This window comes from Mustela putorius, unplaced genomic scaffold (genome assembly GCF_011764305.1).
Source record: "Mustela putorius furo isolate JIRA1106 unplaced genomic scaffold, ASM1176430v1.1 tig00000095_pilon_pilon_pilon, whole genome shotgun sequence".
In the NCBI taxonomy this organism is placed as follows: Eukaryota; Metazoa; Chordata; class Mammalia; order Carnivora; family Mustelidae; genus Mustela; species Mustela putorius.
Window position 1 is genome coordinate 14,564,653 of NW_025421280.1, and position 21,316 is coordinate 14,585,968.

At 44.2% G+C, this 21,316-nt stretch overlaps 1 protein-coding gene across 12 annotated transcripts in view; it reads right to left on the reverse strand.

The window, feature by feature from the left end:
• Window positions 1-21,316, reverse strand: part of PXK (PX domain containing serine/threonine kinase like) — an 81,578-nt gene that overhangs the window by 11,335 nt on the left and 48,927 nt on the right. For 5 of the 12 annotated variants that reach the window (XM_045078377.1, XM_045078394.1, XM_045078391.1 and 2 more), the window contains exons 8-17: window positions 18,596-18,700; window positions 17,952-18,053; window positions 16,328-16,489; window positions 15,567-15,684; window positions 14,222-14,300; window positions 11,119-11,167; window positions 4,513-4,590; window positions 3,892-4,017; window positions 2,952-3,021; window positions 353-415 (exon numbers count right to left, since the gene is read on the reverse strand). In XM_045078377.1, coding sequence (XP_044934312.1) covers window positions 353-415; window positions 2,952-3,021; window positions 3,892-4,017; window positions 4,513-4,590; window positions 11,119-11,167; window positions 14,222-14,300; window positions 15,567-15,684; window positions 16,328-16,489; window positions 17,952-18,053; window positions 18,596-18,700 — 952 coding nt within the window. The remainder of the gene's footprint in view (window positions 1-352; window positions 416-2,951; window positions 3,022-3,891; window positions 4,018-4,512; window positions 4,591-11,118; window positions 11,168-14,221; window positions 14,301-15,566; window positions 15,685-16,327; window positions 16,490-17,951; window positions 18,054-18,595; window positions 18,701-21,316) is intronic. The other 7 variants (XM_004738260.2, XM_045078406.1, XM_013053422.2 and 4 more) reach the window with 3 other exon arrangements.

Here is a 21,316-nt window from a genome sequence, read left to right on the forward strand (position 1 = left end):
CTCTGGCAGGACAAGGCACCCCAGCAGCAGCACAACTGTTTCGATTGGCTCAGATCGGCTCAGCACGTACCAGGGCAAGATCTGATCTGAGGAGCCCAGCATGATGCCTTTTAGCACGAGAGCAGGCTGGAGGTAGAGGGTGGCTGCTGCCTCTGAAACCAAATACTCCACTCCTCATGAAGTGGGACTTGGGACAGAGAGACCCTCAGCTCTCCCAGTGTGCACTCCCCAGGGGTTCCCTGGAGAAGGCTGACCCCTGCAACGCTTGTGCCTGGGCCAGAAGGCAAAGGGCCGCACTCCTCCTCCTGCTGGGTGAGAGGAGGGTGGCAGGGACTGCGGCTTCATCACTCACCTGCTGTAGAGGGTGGAGTCGGTGACGACGGGGATGTGAGAGGTGAGCTGGCCCCAGATCCTGCTAAGAGAAAACACAGACAAACCCTCCTGGGGACCAAAGACAGACATCTAGAATCTGGCCTGAGCTGGGTACCCACTGTTGTCTGAGGATCTGCACTTGGCTGAGTGGGTGGGTCTTGTGGTAAAAGGTGGGGAGGGACAGAGAATTCAGAGCCTGGACCCAGTGACCACAGGTTTCCCCCAGGGTGCAGGGTATGCTTCGTCCCCAGGCCACTAAGGGCTCCCTGCTACCCGCTGCCTTCTACACCCTGCCTGGGTTGAAACAAACTCTGAGCTGTCGACGGCTTGTGCAATTGGCTCCTGACACAGCCTCTGCCCCTGCATAATGAATGACAAACGACAGTGGCCACAAGTGGTACAGGGGACAAAGCCATCCAGGGAGGCCACTCTAGAGGAAGCAAGAATTCTCCACAGCATCCAACTGACAGTGCTCTCTGCAGAAGTTCCATTTAATCAGCAGCTACGTTCAACTAGATAGGGTCAGCCTGTTTGGTTTGTGGATCTCCCAGGCCTCTTCTTAGATGAAATCCAGTAAGAACCTTTTTTTCCATTAAAACAGCCTGCATATTCCCATATTCTCAGCATCCCCCCTTTGCTCAGGAGTCCCCAGAGAACATCCTGCTAGCCTGACAGCAGGCCAACGAGCAGAGAGGTTCCTACACAAGCCTTTCTGTGGCCATGGGAAGCCCCCTCCCCACCACAGAGGTCCTCTGGAGTGAGTGACTGAAGCTCGAGGGAGGCCCTCAATCAGGCCTCTGAGAAGCCTCCAACCATCACCTCACCTACCACCCACAGGACAGGCTGGGCACAGCACCGACACTGGGCGTGAGGAGAAACATCCCAGTTAAACCACATCTCCCTCAAGCGGAGTAGCTTTTCCCTGTTCGCCTTATTCTCTCACCTCCCTATAAACAGGAGAGGCGTTTTACTGAAAAATGAGGTAAAACCCAACACATCCTGACGGAGATATGTAAAGGGGAGAAGATGGCACGTGTGATTCCAGTGGGGTCTGGAGATGATCTGTCCATTTCCACCAATGGCTACATGGCTTTCCTGAACTTCTTGAGGGTGTGGCGGGGTCCTGGGAGTCTGTGGAGTCTCATCCGGGTGCATGGGGCCCAGAGCCTTGCAGGCAGGCAGGGCCTCGGGAAGGTGGAGAACACTGAGCCAGGCTTTCTCTGCCTTCTAAGGAATGAGCCACTGGACAGAATCTGCCCGACATGCTGGGCGGAGACATGAGTCTCAGCCTAACGCTGATGATGACTGACCCATATCCATTTCATCAACTGTGGAGAAAGGAGACCTCCAACTCTGGAACTGCCCACTGGCCACAGCAGCGACTATCCCTGAGGAGCCGGCCTTGGTCTTCACTGGGGGCCTCCCCACCTCTCTCCCTTCTGCAGCTCAAGTCTGCAGGCAGTGGTGTCAGCACATTCCCGCCTCTTCCTGAAGTCGACGACCCTCCCCGAGAGCCCCGCTCCAGACTTCCAGCCTCACCCGCACCGCCTGCTACCTCTGGCTGCAGCCCGTCCAGGACTCGAGTCCTGTGTGCCCTGGCAGGCATCTCTTCACTGACTATGCGGGGAAGACCCGAGCAGGCACGAGCTATGAACACCCTCCATGTCCTCCCTTCCTTCCACTTTTAAATGCTTCTGCCTCTTCATCCAGTTCTCCTGGCTCCTGCCTCCCAGGAAGAGATGGACGGGCTTCCTCTTTGGTGAGGCTGACAGCTGGGCTCCTGAGCCTAACCTCTTGGCCTTCCGGTCGCTCTCTCTTGCACATCTTCAGCTTCTCCCTCTCTGCTCAGCCCTTCTCCTGTCTCAAAGTATACGCAGCTATCCCTCAACCTAACAAAACCTCCCCTTCTCCTGTGCAGGTTCGAATGAAGCCATGCCCTCTCTATGTGGAACTCTACCTCACAGATTCATAAGGGGGAAGAAAAAAAACGATTCATAGGATGCATAAGGTGGAAAAACTGAAGGATCTTTCAATCTGGCCCTGATTTCCGAAGATGGAGATACTAAGGTCCACAGCCACTGGGGCTGGGCGAGGGGCAGCCAGGAGCGGACCATGCTCTGTGCCACCCCAGCCCTTCTGGAATGATGCTCTTTGCCACCCCCCCCACCACACCCACACACTGTTCAGTGCTTTCCTCAACCCACGTATAAGGGCACTTCCTCCCACCATGTAGGGACCAGAGTAGAGGGCAAGACTCAGGGTCGTTTCTATTCAAGAAGGTTCTACTAACAAACAGGAGGCCTCGTGTTGTTAGTTGGGGTGGTTTTTCATCCATGCCTCAAGCCCATCTTTGATCAAATCTCACCATTAGTGCAGAGGCCGGGTTACCCCATAACCTCTGAGGATTCTTCAGCACATGAGTCCTGTGAGCCCGTGAATGCTGTCACAATTCTTTACTAGGGGCAGGGTTCTCTTATTCCCTACACTGCTCAGTGTCTGGCCACTAGAAGCCAAAAACTCTTGACTCCTCATCCTGACCCGTGGGCCCGGAGGCCCCACTACAATCTATAACCAGTTACCTGAATTATTGGAGTTGCTGTATTTTGCTGAATGCTCTTCACTGTTCTCAACAGCAGATCGTTTTGACTTCTTTAAAAATAAGAGAGAGAGACGGAGGGCAGCAAAGGATAAACACACTGAAGCCGAGAGTTAGAACACAAATATTTTCCAGGCACACAGTGAAACTAGCTACACACGAGGTCATATTTGGCCTCATAATTTAATACAGTTAAGAAGCCACGAGCCACAACCAAAAAGGGGAATAAAACCAAGAACGCTGAGTTTCCTATCTCAGGCCAGTCATTCTCCCCACTTACATTAGGCTGTAATCATCCCAGCAAGCCAAGAAACTATACAGTCCATTTCTACACTGATATTATGTGGCTCTTTTTAAAAAGCTGCATCAGCGGGCGCCTGGGTGGCTCAGTGGGTTAAGCCGCTGCCTTCAGCTCAGGTCATGATCTCAGGGTCCTGGGATCGAGTCCCGCATCGGGCTCTCTGCTCAGCGGGGAGCCTGCTTCTCTCTCTCTCTCTGCCTGCCTCTCTGACTACTTGTGATTTCTCTTTGTCAAATAAATAAAATCTTTAAAATAAATAAATAAATAAATAAATAAATAAAAAGCTGCATCAGTCATCTGGAAATAGTTTTAGCTTTCAAGGAGATATAGCACAAAATCTTGTCATTAACTTAATGTGCACTATTAACCTACAGCTTTCTTCACATGTAGCCAAGAATTTGCAACGAGGGATGCCTGGGTGGCTCAGTTGGTTAAGCATCTGCCTTCGGCTCAGGTCATGATCTCAGCGTCCTGGGATCAAGCCTGACCATCTGGCTCCCTCCTCAGGGGAGCCTGCTTCTCCCTCTCCCCCGCTCATGCTTTCTCTCTTTCTCTCATAAATAAAAAAAATCTTAAAAAAAAAAAAAAGAATTCACAGAGAATCCAGAGACACCACGCTTACCTTTCGAGCTAAAATCTTTCTCTTTTTCCTTTCTTCTTCAGATCCATGGTGAGACTGAGCTCTTGTCAGTCTTCGATGCTGGTGAATCTTTGAGAGACCACAATTCATCACAAATGTAAGTGTATCCTATATCAGTGAAAATCTCTAACATGTTTTGCCAAATCAAGTTACTTTGGATGAAAATTTTGTCCTTCCTCAGCCTGTTGCCTCCAAGCCTGGGTCTGGATGTCTGAGAAGAGTCTGCCAGAAGCTGAAGACCTTTCTCCTTTCCCCCTGTTCCTTCCTGCCCTTTGCTCCTCTATGGAAGACAAGTGTGGCTCCCAGCACCTTCAGAGCAAGGACCACGTGTGCCCCCACCTCTACCCTGCCTGCCCCAATCATAAAGGAAGACCATGTGTTAATGGATGTGCTTGTCTCCCCCCACAGGCTCGGCACCTTGAGGGTAGGACTGTGAAGTAATTGGCTACCTCACAGCATTGAGCATGCAGCCTGGTTCAGAGCAAGGATGCAAGAAACGTTTATGGAATGAACAACCAGTCAAAGGTAAGTCACTGGGAATACGGCGGCAAAGGATGGGGACACTAAAAGATCAAATGCCATTAAGGAGCTAGTAACATGTACCTGTTTCTGTTCTTCAATTAGTCTTTTCTCTATACATTCTTTGGCGATTCTCAATGCCTCTTTTAACTTTGTGGGGATCTGAAAGAAAAGAAAGTACATAACCCACTGAATAAAATGGTCAGAGATTTTCTTAAGCCCTGGTTTTAATACAGGACTTAACTGGTTGGTTATCACAAAGGAGGGAGTCTGCAATAGAGCCAGGGGACACCTGAGTGGCTCAGCAAGTTAAAGCCTCTGCCTTCAACTCAGATCATCATCTCAGGGTCCTGGAATCAAACCCCGCATTGGGCTTTCTGCTCAGCCGGGAGCCTGCTTCCCTTCCTCTCACTCTGCCTGCCTCTCTGCCTATTTATGATCTCTGTCTGTCAAATAAATAAATAAAATCTTAAAAAAAAAAAAAAGAACCAGTCACAGGTACCCACTCGAATATTATCCATCCCCTCCATGCTCACCGCAGTACCATTTTTTTGTAATGAATATATGAAACATGTAAATAAACATGACATGTTCCAAGTAACTCAAATAACTCAAGGGGCCTCAAATGGCAAAACAATCTTGAAACAGAAGATCAAAATCGGAGGCATCACACTTCTCGATTTCAAAATATATTACAAAATTACAATAATCAAAATAATGTCCTATTGGCATACAAACAGATACATGGACCAAGAAGACAGAATAGAGAGCCTAGAAATAAAACTCTCATGTGGTAGAAGATGAAATGATATTTGAGCAGGGTGCCAAAAATACATGGTAGAGAAAGGACAGTGTCTTCAATAAACGGTGCTAGGAAAATTGAATGTGAAAGAATGAAGCTGGACCCTCACCTTATGCCATGTGCAAAAATTAACTCAAAACTGGACGGAAGACCTGAAACTATAAAACTCCTAGAACACAACAGAAGCTTTAAGATATTGGATCTAACAATGATTTTGGATAAGACCCCAAAAGCACAGGCAAGAAAAGCAAAAACAGACAGAGAGAACTTTCTGGAAACTTCTGCATAGTAAAGGAAATGATCAATAGAGTAAAAAGGAACCTATGGTACGGGAGGAAATAATTGGGAATCATACAAGGGGTAAGAGCCAAAATATACAAAGAACTCTTATAACCTGACAAAAGAAAATAAATAACCTGATGGAAAAAAAAAAAACGGATGTGTCACAAAAAAATAGATGATACCAGAATAAAGCTTGAAAAAAAAAGATTAGAAAATCTAAGAGGAAAATAAAACAAAAAACAGGCAAAGGACCTGAAGAGACATTTCCTCAAAGAAGATTTAACAATGTGCAACAAGTGTATGAAAAGATTAATCAACATCTCTCATTAGAGGAATGTAAATCGAAACCATGCTGAGATACTACCTCACACACATTAGGATGGTCATTATTGCAAAAACAGAAAATAACAAGTGTTGGCGAGGAAAGGGAGAAATTGGAGCCCTCGTGCACTGACAGTGGGAACGTAAAATGGTGTGGCTACTGTGGAAGACACCACAAAGTTTCTTGAAAGGTTAAAAATAGAAATACCTCATGATCCAGCAACCTCACTTCTGGGTACATATCCCAAAGACTGGAAAGCAGGGTGATGAAGAGATATGTGCACACCCAAGTTCACTGCATTATTCACAATGGCTGAGAGGTGAAAAAAGCCCAAATGTCCATTGACAGAGGAATGGATAAACAAAATGTGGTATGTGCATACAGTGGAATAGTATTCAGTCTTCAAAAAGAAAAGAAAAGAAATCCTGGGGAACATGAATGGCTCAGTGGGTTAAGTGTCTGCTTTTGGTTAGGGTCATGATCCCCGGTCCTGGGATCGAGCCCCACATCAGGCTTCCTGCTCAGCAGGGAACTTGCTTCTCCCTCTCTCTTTGCTCTCTCCCTCTCTCTCAAATAAATAAATAAAATCTTAGGAAAAAAAAAAAAGGAACACATGAACACAGAGGACATTACACTGAGTGAAATGAGCCAGTCACAAAAGAACAAATACTGTAAGCTTCCGGGTATATAAGCCATCTGAAATAGTCAAAGTTATGGAAGCAGAAAGAAGTGTATTTGCCAAGGGCTGAGGGTGGGTTAATGGGAGAGTTGTCTGATGGGTCTTGAGTTTCAGTTACTGATATAAAAACGTTCTAGGAGTATGTTACACAACAAATGTGAACACAGTTAACACTACTAAAGTGTACACTTAAAAATGGTTAAGAGGGGGGCGCCTGGGTGGCTCAGTGGGTTAAGCCTCTGCCTTCGGCTCAGATCATGGTCTCAGGGCCCTGGGATCCAGCCCCATGTGGGGCTCTCTGCTCAGCAGGGAGCCTTCTTCCCCCCTCTCTCTGACTGCCTCTCTGCCTACTTGTGATCTCTCTCTGTCAAATAAATAAATAAAACCTTTTTAAAAAATGGTTAATAGGATAACTTTTATGTTTTTTTTATCATAATGAAAATAAAAAATATATACAGCTTATTGGAACACACACAAACCAATTCAATTAATTGTCGTATTTTATAACTTCAGAGAAATTTTCTCTGTGAAAGTTTTATTTTCTGTATTTCATAAACTTAAGCTTTTTCCTGCCAGAAGACATTCTTTTTTTTTTTTCTTTTGGAGAGCTAGAGGGTGGAGCAGAGGGAGAGAGAGAATCCTAAGCAGGCTTCAGCACAGAGCCCGATGTGGGGCTTGATCCCACAACCCTGATATGATGAGCTGAGCTGAAATCAAGAATTGGATGCTCAATGGACTGAGCCTCGAAGGCGCCCCCTGCCAGAAGATACTCTTCCGGAAGATACTCTTCTAACCTGGTACCTGGTATGCTTCTGACCTGTTGTTTCAGGCCTGGGAAACAGACAGCTGGATCATGTTGAACTTTCTGTCTCTATTCTTCTTCTTCTTCTTTTTTTTTTTTTTTTTTTTAAAGATTTTATTTATTTATTTGACACAGAGAGATCACAAGTAGGCAGAGAGGCAGGCAGAGAGAGAGAGGAGGAAGCAGGCTCCCTGCTGAGCAGAGCGCCCGATGCGGGACTCGATCCCAGGACCCCGAGATCATGACCTGAGCCGAAGGCAGCGGCTCAACCCACTGAGCCACCCAGGCGCCCCATCTTCTTCTTTTTTTTAAGATTTTATTTATTTGACAGACAGACATCACAAGTAGGCAGAGAGGCAGGCAGAGAGAGAGGAGGAAGCAGGCTCCCTGCTGAGCAGAGAGCCCGATTTGGGGCTTGATCCCAGGACCCTGAGATCATGACCTGAGCCAAAGGCAGAGGCTTGAACCCACTGAGCCACCCAGGTGCCCCTGTCTCTATTATTCTTTTAAAAATTAAAATTTAAAAACCTTTGAATAGGTAATATGGTTCAAAATTCAAAGATATGAAAGGATACATATACAGTAACGAGTCTGCCAATGTGTTCTCCTTCATGGAGGCAATCAATGTCAGCAGTTTCTTGTGTATCTTTCCAGAAAGAATGTACATACACAAGAAATTAACCTTGATTCTTAAATCATGTTGTCATTGTTGCACAGACTCTCTGGTTCAGAGAAAGAACAAGGTCTAGTAATAATTCCTAGGCTGGACAGGGTTGGGGAGAGCATATTTATTTACAAGGCCAAATGTATTTCCTGGGGAGTTTCAGTGAAGAAGAGATGGATTTAAATGTTTTTCTTTCCTACTTCAGATTCAAACAAGCTATTTTTGTCAAACTCCTCGGACTGGCAAAACAGGACAAAGGAAAATGTTTTCCTCTCCTGTACAATCTTCTGACCCCACCTTGTTTTTGTTTTTCCTAAACAGAATTTCATCATAATAATATCACACGTTCTTCTGGAATATGGAGAGGAATATGAAGAATATGGAATATGGAATATGAAGAATCCTCCTTCATCCTACTGCCCAGAACAGAACTGACCTTGAGCCCTGAGGAGAGCCAGTCCTGCCCCCCGACGCCGCCCAGGTACCCCTGTCTCTATTCATCTCAGTTGACCAAGAACAATAAACAGGTGTTACTCACCAGTTGTACACACTGAGTAAATATCAACTCAAAGACCAGGCCCATAGATGAGAGATCTCAAATAAGGGTTGTTTTGCTCCCTTCCCTCTCTAGGGAACACTTGCCAATTTTTGGAGGCATTTTTTATCATCACAATGTCTGGGGTGGAAGGGAAGTGCTGTTTGCATCTAGTGGGTACAGGCCAGGGAAGTTGTTTAATGTCTGACAATGCACAAGACCGCCCCCACAACATACAACTATCTGATCCAAAATGTCAAATGTCGTGTATGATGGGACACCTGGGTGGCTTAGTCGGTTAAGCATCTGCCTTTGGCTCACGTCAGGATCCCAGAGTTCTGGGATCAAGCTCCCCATGGGGCTTCCTGCTCAGTGGGGAGTCTGCTTTTCCCTCTCCCTGCTGTTCTCCCTGCTTGTGCTTTCTCTCTGACAAATAAATAAAATCTTTAAAAAAATGTCATGTCTGAGAAAAGCAACGATAGATAAAAGGCTAGTACAAAAAAAGCAAAGTAAGGCATCATCCTGAGTTTTTTTGGGTTCTAAAGCCCCTACTCGTCCCATGATACCACACGACACTGCTACTTCCCAGGATTTTCCTTGCTGACTTTCTGCTAGACAAGGTATTCTTTTTACACATTGTATTTTTATCTTGCTTGTCTTTCCACCTTAGCCCAAATAGTCGTTTTCCATGCTACTATAATGTCTTTAAAAATTTTACTTTCATTAGATATAAAACATTTTGTCAAACAGATACACCATAAATTCTTAAATTAGTCCCTCATTTTAGAATATTTAGATTGTTTTCAAGTGCTCGCTTTGGCAGCACAGATACTAGAATGTTTTCAAATTTTCACTATTATAAACTCTGTACCTAAACTTCCATTATAAAATTAATAATCTACATTCATTACAACATAGAGGATATAGTCGATATTTTAATGACTTTGTGTGGTGACAGATGGTAACTAGAGTTATTGTTGGGATCATTTCATAATATATAAAAAATATCAAATCACTTTGATGTACACAAACTAAGGGGATATTGCATGTTATCTGTATGTCAATTAAAAGAAATACTGTATCTTCTCTTGTTTGATTAAAAAAAGCACTAACTTGACACACAGATGGCCAACATCTAATGAGAAGGTGCTCAACATCACTAATCACGGAAATGCAAATCAAAACCACAGGAGGTATCACCTAACATCTGTTGCAACAGCTAGTATCACAAAGACAAGATAACAACTGCTGGCAAGGATGTGGAGAAAAAAGAAACCTTTATACTATAGGTGGAGATGTAAATTGGGAAAATAGTATGAAGGCTCCTCAAAAAATTAAAAATAGAACTACCAAATGATCCAGCAATTCCACTTCTGGCTATTTATCTGAAGGATATGAAAACACTGAATCAAAAAGATATGCACTGGGGTGCCTGGGTGTCTCAGTGGGTTAAAGACTCTGCCTTCGGGGGCGCCTGGGTGGCTCAGTGGGTTAAGCCACTGCCTTCGGCTCAGGTCATGATCTCAGGGTCCTGAGATCGAGTCCCGCATCGGGCTCTCTGCTCAGCAGGGAGCCTGCTTCCTCCTCTCTCTGCCTACTGTGATCTCTGTCTGTCAAATAAATAAATAAAATCTTAAAAAAAAAAAAAGATATGCACTTCCATGTTCACTGCAGTATTATTTATACCACGAAATGGAAACAATGGTTGTCTAAGTGTCTATCAGTGGATGAATAGATTAAGAAAATGTGGGTATACACAATGGAATATTACTTGGCCATAAAAAAGGAAGTCCTGGGACGCCTGGGTGGCTCAGTTGGTTAGGCAGCTGCCTTCCGCTCGGGTCTGGGTCCCAGGGTCCTGGGATCGAGTCCCACATCGGGCTCCTTGCTCAGTGTGCAGCCTGCTTCTCCCTCTTCTTCTGACTCTCCCCCTGCTCCTGCTCACTTGCACTCTCTCTCAAATAAATAAATAAAATCTTAAAAAAAAAAAAAGGATATCCTTCCATTTGCAACAACATGAATGGAGCTTGGGGGCATTATGCTAAGTGAAGTAAGTTAGAGAGAGAAAGACGAATACCATATGATCTCATTTATATGTGGGCTCTAAAAACAAAACCAAACCTGAACTCATAGAGAACACACTGTTCACAGAGAACAGAATGGTGGTTGCCAGGTCGGGAGGGTGGGGCAGATGAAACAGGTGTAGGGGGCAAAAGGTACAAACTTCCAGTCCCAAAATAAGTTAAGTCATAGGGACATAATGTACAGCATGGTGACTATTATTAAGATACTATACTGTATACTTTAAAGTTACTAAGAAAGTAAATCTTTTTTTTTTTTTTTAAGAAAGTAAATCTTAAAAATTCTCACCACAAGAAGTAAAGAATTTTAACTATATATAGTGACAGATGTTAACTAGACTTATTGTGGAGATGACTTCATAATGTACACGAATATCAAGTCATTATGTTGTTGGACATCTGAGACTAACATAATGTGGCATGTCAATTCTACTTCAATAATTTTTTTAAAAGCACTAAGTTTCAACATCAACTTATATATGTCACAAACCAAAAAAAAAAAAAATGGTATGATTTGTTTTACCTTAAACTGTGGCTTTTCAGAAGTGGTTAGTAAAACGTCACTGAATAATCTGTTAAGAAAAGAAACAAACAAAATCTTTCTTAAGCCAGATGTCCTCTCAGAACAGGATCAAAACAGGACGAGATATCTTTAGGCCATGAGGTTCCCACGTCCCCCAGCCCTGGCCCAGTCCACCATTTCATGCTGACCGACACACTCAAAGTTTACGGGCCACCCAATGTGACCACAGAAAAAGCTCAGCACCTCCTCACTGCCCCCCAGTATCAGAGGTGGTACCAAGGAGAGACTGGGTCAGCCCTGTACTGAAGACTATTTCCCCACATGGCAGGGCAACGGTCCTCTTATGCTGTAGAATACACTAATAAATACTTTTAAAAATTAGTTTTATAAGTTATTACATTGCAAATAATTATGCAGTAGATATTTCTAAACAGAATAACCGATTTTCCCCCTTTTTTATTAAACCCAAGAAAAGGATAAAATTTATTCTGTGGGGGGCACAGTCAGTTAAGTGTCCGACTCTTGGTTTCAGCTCAGGTCATGATCTCCAGGTCGTGAGATTAAGCCCTATACTAGGCTCCATGCTCAGTGTGGAGTCTGCTTAAGATGCTCTCTCTCTGTCTCCCTTGTCCTCTGCCCCTCCCCCCTGCTCTCACGCTCTCTCTCTCTTAAATAAATAAATCTTTAAAAAAATTATTCTAGAGCTCAGTAAAATAAAAACGTTAAGTAGAAAGACACTGTTCTGATTGGAATCTAACAAGAAAATAATTTTCTTCTGAGAAGTATTTCTTATATTCTCTTTAAAAAAAAAAAAAAAAAAACAACCTGGGGTGCCTAGGATCAAGCCCTGTATCAGGATCTCTGCTCAGCAGGGACCCTGCTTCCCCCTCTCTCTCTGCCTGCCTCTCTGCCACTTGTGATCTCTCTCTGTCAAATAAATAAATAAAATCTTAAAACAACAACAAACCAGGGGGCTCTGGGTGGCTGTTGTTAAGTGTCTGCCTTCAGCTCAGATCATGATCCCACGGTCCTAGGATCAAGCCCCACATCAAGCTCTCTGCTCAGCGGGAAGCCTGCTTCTCCCTCTCCCATTCCCCCTGTTTGTGTTCCCTCTCTCTGTCAAAAAAATAAACAAAATAAATAAATAAAATCTTCTTTTAAAAAGGCAGCTTTTAGAGTATATCAATTCTCTCTTCCAAAATTATGTGACTAGAAACAACAAACATGAGGAATTCTGAGCTACTTCGGCTAAGACAGTTTGGGGAATTTACATGGCTGCTTGGGCAGTGCCCCCATGGCTCTTCAGGAGCCTTGCCTTGCGGAGTCCCCTTTTTAAAAAACAGGAAATACTTCACAAGTAGAAATGATACAGTTAACTTTTCCCCACAGTGCTCCCTGGGCACCTCTGGCAGTAGAGACAGAACTCTCCCCATCAAGGGCACAGGCCCATTTACTTCCAGAAAAAGCATTTTAACTGAACAGAGTTCACGCCTCTTCAAGTGTTCTTCTCAAGACTGAAGGCCGCAGGGTAGAAAGACCTCAGTGAGGAAAAAACAATGTGGCTTCCCTTTAGACTTAGATGGCTGGGAGGAGCATGGAAGAGGTCTGGACCATGGCAGCTACAAACGCAAACCCAAGTACAGCAGCACGAATTGGGTTGTTCCCCAACTACAAAGGCATTTTCTTTTATTTATTTTTTAAAGATTTTATTTATTTATTTGACAGACAGAGATCACAAGTAGGTACAGAGGGAGGCAGACAGAGAGGCAGAAGCAGGTTCCCTGCTGAGCAGAGAGCTCAATGCAAGGCTGGATTCCCGGACCCTGGGATCATGACCTGAGCTGAAGGCAGAGGCTTTAACCCACTGAGCCACCCAGGCACCCCAAAGGCATTTTCTTTTAAAATGAGTTTGTGCAAAAATTGTTTCATTTCCCTAATTGGGTCTATTCTTCCATATTCACACTTATTAAAGGTGGCTGCTTGGGAGAGGAACACACCGGTGTCAGCTGAACTTTAAAAGATCATATCCATGGGCAGGGGCAGGGCGGGGGGCAGCGTCAGGTGTTGGGGCAGCTCCCACACTCTCTATCGGCATGGAGCTCCCCTGAGCTCTGGCCTTACGCATTCAAGCTAAGCCCTGCCCTGCTTCCCCGCATCACTGTTTCCTGCGAACATCTGCTATGTGGCAAGCTGGCACAGATGACGCACTGGGTGTGCCGCGGATATGTGCCACTCACAAAATAGACGCTGAATCAACAGTCATCATGACTAACATTCGCGAAGCACTACACCAGGAATCGCTTCATTCACTCCTCCCAACGATCCTCTCTGGTGGGGCCCACTACCAGTCCTATTTCCCAGATGGGGAGCTTCAGCTTCTAGAAGCAGGAAAGCTGCCCCAGGTCACCCTCCCCACCCAGAAGTGGGCGGGCTGTGTGCACCCCCAGCTCTGTCTAACCTCAGACACACCGTTCTCAGCAAGGCTGCTGTGCTCTCCAAGAAGGGACAGAAAGCATAGCTACAGGCAAGGCCCTGCAGCACTATTTTGATGGTCCTGATGAACTAGTCATAACCTAGTCTAAGGGAGAATAACCCAGTCTAAGGGAGAACGTCTTCTGCGTTCCAAGCCCCTAACACAATGCCTGGTACAAGTTAGATGTGTAACCCATGTTACCCAGGGAGAAGAGGAACAAAGGTGGTGGTGGGGGGGGCAGAAACCCGCAGCCCTCCTCCTGGAGGGCACAAGCAGCCACAGCTGAGGGCCAGCTGGTGCGCGGAACAGGGTCACGAAGGACAGTGCTCCAGCGGGCTGTCTGTCAGAGTGTTCTAAGTGGGGGTGGGCGGGGGGGGGCACATGTACACACACATGACGCTAACATCAACAGGGAGAGACACACGTGAAGATGCGGACGTCAAGGGACAGCAGTCAGACCATGGCAGCGGACAGCTCACGATATCATGCTGTAAGTAACCAAAAACAAGCATGTCCCTTCGACTCCACAAGGACCACACCTGAGTCTACTATGGCGCCAGGCCCCTGGCTTCGTGGTCCAGCGTTCTACACAGTTAGGAAGGTGACAAACAAGGCGTGTGATTGACTTACGGCATCTGTAAGAGCCGGGAGACGGCAGGCATACCATTTTTACAGGCTTCACAAGACAGCGTGGACTCCAACACGGCCACTTGAAATGAACAGATTCACATTTTAGTTCCACAGAACATGCTGGCAAATCCGCTTGGTGATGAAAAGTTTGACACCACTTCGCAACAACTGTCTGCAGGCTGATCAGGACGGTGTCAAAACTCTTCACGCACAGACAGATGGCATACATGGGGGAGGGGAATGTTGGCAACACCATGTTACCGATGGCTCAAAATAAATGGTTCAGAAACCACATGCTGATAGAAAGTTAAATATATTTCAGAGATAATTGGAGGAAGGATTCCAGATATCATTCATAGAAGTGTTTGCTCTCTTAAAAGAAGAGTAAACACTGCACAGAAAATTAAGAACTTGGAAAACATTTTGCTGCTTGCTTTCTTTTTAATCAAAACTGGCACACAAAATGCCAATTGTTGATGTCTCATCATCCAACACCTTGGATGATATAAACAAAAACAGCCAGATTTTTCTACTCACAGGTCACTGTTCAGTTTCAGCTGTTCGCACTCAACACAGGCCCAGTAGTTTTGGGGCCTGTACTCTTGAACCACTAATTTGATACAAAACTAGCATTTGGTAGGGGGTTAACTTGCACATCTCAGAGGCTCAGTGGTCCAAGAGCTACCCTGCCCTCCCCTCTTGGTGTTGCTCTAACAGTGAGTTCTGGGCAGGCTATAGATGGGATGAAAGGGTCCCTGGATAAGTCTGCATCAGTCCCCATGTCCCGCTCCCAAAAGTGTCTCCCACCTGTCCTCTGGCCCTTCTCAGTCCCCTAAGTAAGGCTGGAGGAACGCCAGGATCCAATCTGCCAGGTGTCTATATTCCTGCCTCCCTTTCCCTGCTCTCGGCCTGCCAGCCTTTTATCTACCCGATGTCCAGCCCGTGGCTCTCTTGTCCCTTGCAGGTCCCACTCGAGCCTTGGTCTGGCCCTTGACACCTGTCCCAGTTGAAAGGCTGGCTTCAATTTGCCTGCTCCTAGCTTCTGCTTCTATGTCAGACTCGATCTGGGCAGATTTCTCTTTACAACCTCCTGGTTCCAAAATTTGAATGCAGTTACAGTATGTTTCCTGAGGTTTTAGATAGCTCGACAAATGGACAAACCATCTGAAATTTTAATGAGGTTAATTTAAATAAATCACTCAGACCTGGTTTACTTTTATAAACTGGATTTGGCTGGCTATGGAACATGGCAACTTCCTTTGGGTCCTTCCTGGACTTTGGAAAGGGGGTGAGTAGCTCTGTGGACTACCGGGGCCCATTAGACTCTTTCAAAACCTGTACTGACCCACAGCCATAGACGGTGCAGGAGGGAAGGAATCTACAGGCACTGAGTCTGGCGGTCTTCCATAAGTCATTTCATACAGTAAGTGGCCAAAGCAGTGGACATCCACGCTTTCCAATGTCTGTGGAAGACAAGAGAGCAGGGTGGTTATCTTTCAGTTTGGCTTTGTGAATCCCAATGTTCCTTCCCTAGGCTTTCATCAAGAAAAACATGGCCCAGGGGCAACCCCACTCATTACTGGTAGTGAAAACACAACTCCAAGGCCTTTTGCAAAAGCTCACAGGGCACTGCTCTGACCCAAGGTCCTGGTCCTACTCCCCATTATTTTCCAGGCCATGATTCTATGTCCCTCCTTATCTCATCTACCATTTCAACGAGGCACTTAAAGATAGAGTGACACATTGGGCGCCTGGGTGGCTCAGTGGGTTAAGCCGCTGCCTTCGGCTCAGGTCATGGTCCTAGGGTCCTGGGATCGAGTCCCATATCTGGCTCTCTGCTCAGCAGGGAGCCTGCTTCCCTCTCTCTCTCTCTGCCTGCCTCTCTGTCTACTTGTGATCTCTGTCTGTCAAATAAATAAATAAAATCTTAAAAAAAAATAATAATAATAATAAAAAAAAAGATAGAGTGACACTCTGTGAGAGAACAGAGTCAATAGGCATGGCCTACCCTGCATATTTCTTACATGGGCGGATCATGGGTCCTGCCAGGGGGATCAGTTATACCAAAAAATTAATTTTCTGTTTCTGTTACTTCTAGCAACTTACGTTGATTTTCCTGAACTGTGAGAAATAGGATCGGTAGAAGGAAGGGAGGCCTAATAAGGAATTTTCAAGGTCTAGCAGCCGGCAAGTGTCACCATCGAGCATCACATTGGAGGCGTGAAGATGCCCATAAGGGAATCCCTTGTCATGTAGAAACTTCAGTACCTATTAAAAAAATATGTAGAGGTTAAATCCCCCCCCCAACTCATTCAATTATGAGACAGGTTAAACTTCGTTTTTAAAGTCACTATATTTTGAAACAAAACTGGTTACTGAGGAGATTCCTAAAGAAAAATGCCCTCTCCATCCATTTCTTTGGAAAAAGGGGTGATGCTGAATGCTTTCTAGCTATGAGACCCAACTCCAAGCTCCCTCATTTCCAAAGAACAGAGATGCAGCTTCTATTAACCCAAAGCTGGGGGTTAATGTTCGACTTCCAGCACTTTCCGATCTCAACAGGCCAGCTCCTTGCAGACCAAAGTCTTGACCCTCCCGCACAGATGAGTAAGGCTAACATCAGCTAACATCAGCCAGGGCATCAGCCAGTTAGTTGTTCAGGAAAGGGGGTTGAGTGAAAAATATCCCTAGTCCAATCTCTTCTCAGAGTATATTGTGCTGGGGTGCCTGGGTGGCTCAGTTGTTAGGCATCTGCCTTTGGCTCAGGTCATGACCCCAGGGTCCTGGGATCAAGCCCCATATCAGTCTCCCTGCTCAGCAGGGAGTTTGCTTTTCCCTCTCCCACTCTCCCTGCTTGTGTTTCCTCTCTCGCTGTGTCTCTCTCTGCTTCTCCCTCTCTCACTTCCCCTGCTTGTATTCCCTCTCTTGCTGTTGTCTCTGTGTCAAAAAAATAAATAAAATCTTAAAAAAAAAAAGAATATATTAGGCTGTTTATTAAGAGGAACACATGACAGGCTCCCACAGAAAGAAGCAAACATTTCAGCTGCCATTTATTAAACAGAGGCTCACCTACAAAGGGAGATGCCTGGAGATACACCCATAACAACCTCATGAACCAGAGCAGTGCTAGCCAAAGGGGATACCCACAACAATGTACTGAGGACTGGAAGAAAATATGACTTCTCTTTCTTTTTGCTTGTTTTTAATCTCCTTCTTTCTGGGGCTCCAGAACTCCTTCTTTCCTAACTTAACTTATAATACACAACATATATTAGTAGTAGTGCATACATATAAGTTATTATTGGGGGAGGTTATGCTTAAACTGTTTTCACTGATAAGGTCGGACAATCCAAGAAGCCTGGAGAACAAGGCTCTAGAGAGTAATATGGGAAAGGCTTTTCATGCTAGTTTCACTTCTGCAAGGGAGCCAGATGGTTATATATTGATATAACAAAATCAACAATCCTGGCACAAAGATAAAGATCAACTAAACCCAAAAGTTGGTATCTGCACAGTGAGGTTCTTAAAAATCAGATACTAAATTCTAATAGCTAAGCTTTTGGAATTTTTGTAGATCTGAATTGGCTGCCTTAGTCTCAAATACTTGCTTTTGGGGATAAAATAGGACAATGCCATCTGTTTATAAGCAATCCCAAGAACTTTCCCAAAGGAATACAGTAATCTGAGTGAAATCCCAATGCAAACTAAGCAAATATTAAATACCTCTTACCTCTAATATTTGCCGTCCGTATGTTTTTATTTGCTGGAGTTCAAGGCCCTGAATTTTCTTAGGGTTGCAGTACTTCTTTAGGAATGGGTCTTTTGGTTTTGCCTTGGAAAAGCACAAAGAGCATGTAAGAGAACAGCAGCAGGTCTGAATACCACACGTAGTCTCCTGGAACAGGCAGGGCTCTAAGCAGCTGGGGGTGCCAGATAAGGTCAGCTCACAGGATGTGGGTTTTTAAAGTACAAGAGTCTGTACAGTTGATAGAAAGAGGCTGACCTGAGTTGCATCCCTTCTCTGGTCCAGTGAAGATGGGCCCGGTCTTGGCCTTAGCAGACCCCAGTCTTATTTTCCAACTTTACTAAGATAGTTCAGTATTGCTCGTTAAGTGAAAGGCACTTGAGAGAGCAGCCTACAATGTCATGTACATAACCATTACCTATTCAACCTTCTTTCATTTGGGGAAAGGAATGTTCTTTAACCAGATGGGGTAGTTTTACTGCTAAAATCAAAATAAATTCCAAATCAAATCAAAATTAAAATAAAACCCCCAGGGCCTAACTTCTGGAACCTGAGGGATCAAGAATCTGTGATAGGTTCTAAAGGGACTTGAGAACCTCTTTATGACCATGAACTTGCACCACAAGTACCTTGTAGATCAGGTCCTTCAAAGTTCCTTTTTCATTAAACATCCTAATAAGCAATGCAGAGGATTCGTTAGCTGTGGCAAAGGTGACCCGATAGATATAAGGGTGCTGCCGAAACAAAAAAGAAATTCACATTTATTTGCATCAACATCTGGGTCCTTTGAGATCAAGAATCTGGTTACGTAGACTTAAGTACCATCACAGCACTTTAGTTACACATAAACGGGATATTCCCTGAACATGTGGCATTTTCTTATCAGATGATCAACAAGCAGATCGTTCTTAAAATGAGAGAAGGAACCTAAACTATACAGACAAAGGGACATGGACAGCTGGCACGGCGAGCTCTCACGTGAAGGTACGTGCCTGGGGATACACATGCTCAGAGCTCAGGCAGAGGTCTGGGGGATAATGGCTTTAATATTCTGCCTCTGTACACTGGTAGAGAATACAGTCAAACCCTAGCACAGCCAAGTGAGGACCAGGACAAACGTGTCTTCTTACAGCGCTGCGTAACATTTCACACTGCTGTTTGGGGCCAAGCCAGGGAGCGTAAAAGCCAGAAAACAAGCAAAAAAGCCACAGCTTTTGGCATCCTGGCCCTATCCAAAGCAGCTAGCGTGAATCTTCCCATCCATCTCCTGCAGGGTGCAGTGTGATGACTCACGGGGTCTTCCTGAGAAGGGGCCACTGACGTCAACCAAGTGGGGTGGAGAGTAAGACTAATTATTTAATGACTGAAAGTCCTCATATGACCTGGAATTTTGGTTGTATGAACCAACTGGTTCAAACAGGTGTTACATGTCCATTTGCTCAAACGAGCACCATCATAATTTAAACCATAGGAGCTGAGCTGTGCAAAGGTTTGGGAAGGTTCGGACTGAGTGGGCTGGGAGATGGAAAGGTATGCCCAGGAAAATATAGTCCTTGATCATGAAGTTTCTTCTGACTATCACATCAAAATGATTATTATTGATCCTGTAACAGCTGTATTAAAATATAATTCTTCTATATATGAATATATATGATATTAACATACAACATATATTCATATATATATGAATATGAATATATATATTCATATATATGAATTCATATATATGAATATGAATATATGTTGTATGTTAATATCATATATATGATATATATATATTCATATCTATATAATTCATATACCATTATAATTCACTTATTTGTAGTATACAATTCAATGGTTTTCAGTATATTCCGAGCTATATAAACTACCACACAATCTAATTTTAGAACACTTTCATCACCCCAAAAAGGAACCCAGTGAATAAAATAAAAATTGTTGAGTCCATACGGATATAAACAGACCAAGAAGAGAGAATAGGAAGCTCACCCTTACAGTATGCCAACTGATAAACCTAAGAGGAATGATGGTGTTGGAAAATCTCAATGAAGCTAAAGCTAGTAGGGCTTTGGTAAGAACAGGATATTTATACAGTCTCAAAATATCTCCCTTATTAATTCTTATTATTTATTTGATGAAGATAATTAAGGATGGGTACAAATATTTAGCCTGAATTGTTCACTGTGGCTTTTTTCCCTTTTAAATAAGAAGAATAAACTGGAAGTGGTCCAAATGTCTCACAGAAGATTAGTTGAATAAATGAAGGTAAGGCCAACGATAGTCTATGCAACCTGTAATAATGATGTTATACTATATTTATTCCATAAAAGATGTGCATGATATACCATTAACCAAAAAATCAGGTTTTAAAAGAGTGTATGTGCAATTTTTCAAAAAAAAATAACATATAAAGTTCTAGACATTTTGGTTTGCTTGGGACTGCAGGTGAGTTTTCTTTTCTTATTTTTGCTTACCCATATTTTCTAACTTTTCTACAATTAATATGCACCACTTATTTGTGCCACCTTCTTTTTTTTAAAGCACAACCTTTAAAGGAAATTTGGAATTGAATGCTGACAGCCTGTGGCACACAACTAATCACACACAAAGACCATGGCATTTTTCTTGGCTAAACTGCACACCTTATTAGAAGCTTGGTTTTGCTAGCTTGACAAGACACTCTATCTTCAAAACTGAACCTGCCTACCCAACTGGATAGGTCAGCATAATTGTGCTCAAGAATGACTCATTCTAGGGTCCTACATCCTCATGCGAACCACAGATAAAGAACATCAGTATTAACTTGCTTTTCTGGCCAGATTAGTCTTTTCCTGAAGACATTCTGCATATATTCTGAAATACAGTGATGTATTTTCTTTCCAGTAACAGCCTTGGATCAGAACTGTACATTAGCATAAATAATGCCCGGCACTCCTAAAGGCCAACTAGCTGGCCTGTGAGAATAGTGATTCAGATAGCAAAAGGGCTCTTTGTGCCTTCCCTCACCCAGCTTATCTAAATCCAAACTAGTTCTGTTTTCTCAGACTAGAAACAGATCTTTCTTTCTTTCTTTTTTTTTTTTTTAAGATTTATTATTTATTTGACAGAGATCACAAGTAGGCAGAGAGGCAGGCAGAGAGAAAGGAGGAAGCAGGCTCCCTGCTGAGCAGAGAGCCTGATGCGGGGCTTGATCCCAGGACCATGGGATCACGACCGGAGCCAGAGGCTTTAACCCACTTAGCCACCCAGGCGCCCCTAGATCTTTCAATTCCACTGATACAAACATCCTTACTGAGAACAAAGTGGGTACTTTCTTACTCGGATATTTGCTTAAAACAATTGTCAAGTTT